General features: G+C 43.0%; 1 protein-coding gene across 2 annotated transcripts in view; it reads left to right on the forward strand.

Annotated features, from left to right (window-relative positions):
- Positions 1-4,330, forward strand: part of SMAD2 (SMAD family member 2) — a 125,838-nt gene extending 121,508 nt beyond the window's left edge. For both annotated transcript variants that reach the window (XM_040336628.1, XM_040336622.1), the window contains one exon: positions 2,620-4,330. In XM_040336628.1, the coding sequence (XP_040192562.1) occupies positions 2,620-2,743 (124 nt within the window). In that variant the 3' untranslated portion in view covers positions 2,744-4,330. The remainder of the gene's footprint in view (positions 1-2,619) is intronic.
- Positions 4,331-5,239: the final 909 nt, after the last annotated feature.

A 5,239-nucleotide genomic window follows, 5' to 3' on the forward strand; every position in this document is an offset into this window, starting at 1 on the left:
CTCTCTCCATCTCTCTTCCCCCCCCCCCCCCCCCCCCCCCCCCCCCCGCTCGCTCTCTTGCTTGCGCTCTCTCTCCATCCCTCTCTCTCTCTCTCTCCATCCCTCTCTCTCTCTCTCTCCATCCCTCTCTCTCTCTCTCTCCATCCCTCTCTCTCTCTCTCTCCATCCCTCTCTCTCTCTCTCTCTCCATCCCTCTCTCTCTCTCTCTCCATCCCTCTCTCTCTCTCTCTCCATCCCTCTCTCTCTCTCTCTCCATCCCTCTCTCTCTCTCTCTCCATCCCTCTCTCTCTCTCTCTCCATCCCTCTCTCTCTCTCTCTCCATCCCTCTCTCTCTCTCTCTCTCCATCCCTCTCTCTCTCTCTCTCCCCATCTCTCTCTCTCTCTCCATCCCTCTCTCTCTCCATCTCTCTCTCTCTCTCTCTCCATCCCTCTCTCTCTCTCTCTCTCTCTCTCTCTCCATCCCTCTCTCTCTCTCTCTCTCTCTCTCTCTCCATCCCTCTCTCTCTCTCTCTCTCTCTCCATCCCTCTCTCTCTCTCTCTCTCTCTCTCCATCCCTCTCTCTCTCTCTCTCTCCATCCCTCTCTCTCTCTCCATCCCTCTCTCTCTCCATCCCTCTCTCTCTCCATCATGAACATGAAGTTAAGCAAGCTCGGGGGAGGCAGTGGAGGACAGAATAGCCTGGCGTGCTATGGTCCATGAGGTCACGAAGAGTCTGAACAACCAAACTGGGGCCGAAACAACTAATCTATTGTGAAATTAATCGATTACAATTTTCATAATCGATTAATCGGCCAGTAACATAATGGGGTTAAAACAAAAATGAGCCTTTTATAGTACAAAAAAGCTAATCGCTACTGTAAATATTACTTACACTGTCCCACAGTAAAAAAATTAACCCCTTCAGTAGCGATTATTTGCTCTTTTTGTACTACGTTTTTTTAAACCCCATTATGTTACTAAACATCTCAGGCCTGGGTTCACACCTCTTGGTGCTTTTTGCAGAAACACGCTACAGTTCATTTACATGTTTTCCTATGGGACACATTCACATCCATGATTTTTTTTTCGGCTGCTGCGTATTTGGAAAGGGGCGGGGACTTTTTAACGCAAAACGGTGCTATTTTTTTTTTACTTCAATATACTTCAATGGAGAAGCTGCAGAAAAGCATGTAATGTGTTTTTGCGGCAGATTGTGTTTTGTAATCTGCCCAACAACAAATTGGCCCCAAAAAAATGTAAAAATGCAATATTTTTATTTTAAGGCCATTATCCGATTAATCGATTAACCACTTAAGGACCGGACCAATATGCTGCCTAAAGACCCTAGGTGTTTTTACAGTTCGGGACTGCGTCGCTTTAACAGACAATTGCGCGGTCGTGTGAAGTGGCTCCCAAACAAAATTGGCGTCTTTTTTTCCCCACAAATAGAGCTTTCTTTTGGTGGTATTTGATCACATCTGCGGTTTTTAGTTTTTGCGCTATAAACAAAAATAGAGCGACAATTTTGAAAAAAATGCAATATTTTTTACTTTTTGCTATAATAAATATCCCCCTAAAACATATATAAATTTTTTTTTCCTCAGTTTAGACCGATACGTATTCTTCTACCTATTTTTGGTAAAAAAAAAAATCGCAATAGCCTTTACAAAATAGGGGATAGTTTTATTGCATTTTTATTGTTTTTTACTACTAATGGCGGCGATCAGCGATTTTTTTTTTTCATGACTGCGACATTATGGCGGACACTTCGCACAATTTTGACATTTTTGGGACCATTGTAATTTTCACGGCAAAAAATGCATTTAAATTGCATTGTTTATTGTGAAAATGACAGTTGCAGTTTGGGAGTTAACCACAGGGGGCGCTGTAACATTTAGGGTTCACCTAGTGTGTGTTTACAACTGTAGGGGGGTGTGGCTGTAGGACTGACATCATCGATCGAGTCTCCCTAATAAAAGGGATCACTCGATCGATGCAGCCGCCACAGTGAAGCACGGGGAAGCCGTGTTTACATACGGCTCTCCCCGTTCTTCAGCTCCGGGGAGTGATCGCGCGGCTATAAACTAATAGCCGCGCCGTCGTCCCGGATCGCTCCCCGAGGGAACCCGACCGCCGCATGTACCGGGGGGGGGGGTCCCGATCGGACCCCCGACCCACGTCAAGCAGAGGACGTATAGGTACGTACATGTGCCTGTCCGTGCCATTCTGCTGACGTATATGTACATGAGGAGGTCGGCAAGTGGTTAATCGAAACAATAATCGGCCAACTAATTATGAAAATAATCGTTAGTTGCAGCAGTAAACCAAACTATTTTTTCTGCTGGTAGCTTACCTCCCTGCTGGAGTCGTCATTGGGTAAGCTCTAGTGTTTGCGCTTACTTGGGTAAAGGTGTCCAGGTCTGGCAATTGGACTCTCGGATTAGAGCAATGTCACATTTAGGGGATGGGCACAGTCCCTGCCCTGGATGGGAAAACTGATGGTCTTATTAGCAGGTGAAGTTGGTAATGCATACAGTTTGCAAAGTGTGTGTTTAAGATTATCATGTTTTGTCACTACTTATATAGCACTGACATCTCAAATGTTCTCCCATTTCTAAGCATCTCTCTCCTGTCTTTCAGGCGGCAGACAGTCACAAGCACTCCTTGTTGGATTGAGCTTCACCTGAACGGACCTTTACAATGGCTGGACAAAGTGTTGACTCAAATGGGCTCTCCCTCAGTCCGCTGCTCCAGCATGTCCTAATGGGGCTTTCTTTTTTTTTTTTTTTCAACATTTTTTTTTTTAAACCCCCTTGTTCGACCTGTGGGTTCAATACAAAGTCTTGGCAGCAGACTTAATTCAGCTTGTCTGTCCATAGTATTTGTGTGTGGTCCCCATGAACTGTTTACAAATCCAAAAAAAGAAAAAAAAAATACTGAGAAACAGCACTTGAGGTTCCATCAGCTTAAAGCACCTTGTTGGATAACATTTTCTGATACCATAGAGGAAAGTGCAGTGTGAAGTCACTCCTTTGGGAAGGGATGTTTTAAAGGACATTTAACGTATTATTGGGCATATATCGGAGTGTCCAAATGGTTTAACAATAACATGAGCGGCCCTCTTATGCGTCATGTATAATTACTACATTTTTGCTGTTATACATTTTTAGATCCCGATTGGGGTGTGTCTGCTTCTTTTATTTTAGTCCCTCCACCCCAAAACCATTTTTTTGCCATTTATTATTACCCTTAGCATATTTGTATTTTTTTTTTTTTTGCCTATTTTATAAGTTGACTTAATAACAATGCATGCTTGCTCACCTTCCCATACTTTTTTTCTTAGCAGCCATAGAACTAGCCATGCCATATTTTTCGTCTTTTTCTCTTGGTGGCTACGTCTTAAAGTCATTTTTTCCCTCCTTTTTTTTTTTTTTTTTTTTTATTATATATTACAGAATTATGCACTTGCAAGATTACATCTTCAGAGACAGTAGCCAATTCAACTTTTTTGTTCATGATGACAAAATCATTTGAGATTCTAGAATAATAAAGTGAAGGTTTTTTAAATTTTAAGTGCATGTTATTGTGGACCCTTGGACACTACATTTTGCACCCTATTAAAGTATCTTTCCAGTTGTCTGCCTTTAAGGACTGGTTGGGTCAATGATTGTGTAGACAAGGGTACTCTGACTTTAAAGTGTACATCTTACTAACAAACTCATTCTTTAGCTGTCTGTCCTTTTTATAAACGTGAGAGTGGCAGGATTTCCTTTCATCTCTCTTTCTTCCTCTCTCTTTATCACTGTCTCTCCCTCCACCCTGGGCTGCATTGACTACATTAGTATTGTACTTTGTAAGTACAGCTAGTGACCTTTGTCGGCTTTCAGAACAAACTTTGTGGCCAGTGTTAGGTTTAATAATCACTAGGCTAAGTTGCGGAAAGTGATTACGCGTCTGTATAGCGTATCGTTACCCCCTCCTCCTCCTGCCGCTGGTCATGTTCGAGGAGTTTCTTCTACTGGGACAGGCAAGAAAATATTTCACTCAGTTGCGCCCGCCGTCTATGATTTTGAAGGGTTCTTGAAAACATGCCCTGCTGTGGGTTCATTGAAGATCTGGAGTTGAAGATGCCTGCTGTAGTACCTAGATGCAATTCCGAGACTGTTCAATGGTAAGCAGAAAGCCAAACCGTAAAAAAAAAAAAAGACGTAATTGGCAAAAGCATTTAACATTTGTGAACTAGTTTTACCAGTAGATCGTTGTATTGGTAGAACTTGTGAACTTGACATAAGCTTTGTGCGTGTTGCATTTGCCGAATATGTGAATACACTAATAAAAGGTTTAATTCTCATTTGGTGGTGTGATTTTCTAAGTCCTGGGTATGGTTGAAGCTCACCCTTGTGGGTTTGTATGTACTGCTTGTACGATCATACATGAAACTCCAGTTTTGTTGTTGGCTAGTTGTGTACTTTTGGGCCTGCTACCTTTATTATTATTATTATTATTATTTATATATTATACGCTTTATTTCTTTTTCATACATCATGGGACACAGAGTCAGGCTACTATTCATTACCTGCTGGGCTATACTTCATCATCAGCTGAATGGACACTGGTAGATTAAAGCTCTTTAGACAGAAATTGACCCCGCCTATATAACCCCTCCCATTCAGGAAGCACAGGTCTCTAGTCCCACAAACGGTTCCAATAATGAATCATGGGATTGACCGGATCCATTTGACACATCTGTTATGCTTAGATCAATGTCACCCTCGCAAAGAAGACAAGATCCTGCAAGGTTTTGTCTATAATGTGGCCTCCGGGCGCTGTACCTCGCGAAGTGGAAATCCTGGACACTACAGCGCTAAGGCATTTCCTGCAGGGTGCTGTACAGGTCCAAGGGACTGGACCCTAAGCAAAAGCTACTCAGTCCTTGAAGGTCCCGTGTGACTGGAACCCACTGTGAAGCGTGAAGATTGGGCCCTTAGTTTCTAAGTGGCCCTACGCCTTGATGGGCGAGTAAAACCCCTTTATTATATATTGTGGGGTGTCCCAGTAATTTTAACAGTCAGTCAAGCTAGCTAAACGCTGGACACTTGTTTGCAAAGTGTACCTTTTTTGCTTGTGTCTGGCTTTCCTATACCTGTATGATGGCACACGTTCGTACGCAAGAGGTGCCGCCGTGCACAGCAGTTGTTGTTCGACCAATAACGCATATGAATTCCCAAGTGCGCTGCTGGACTTGGCAGGTTTTTTTTGG

This window comes from Rana temporaria, chromosome 1, assembly GCF_905171775.1.
Source record: "Rana temporaria chromosome 1, aRanTem1.1, whole genome shotgun sequence".
Lineage (NCBI taxonomy): Eukaryota > Metazoa > Chordata > Amphibia > Anura > Ranidae > Rana > Rana temporaria.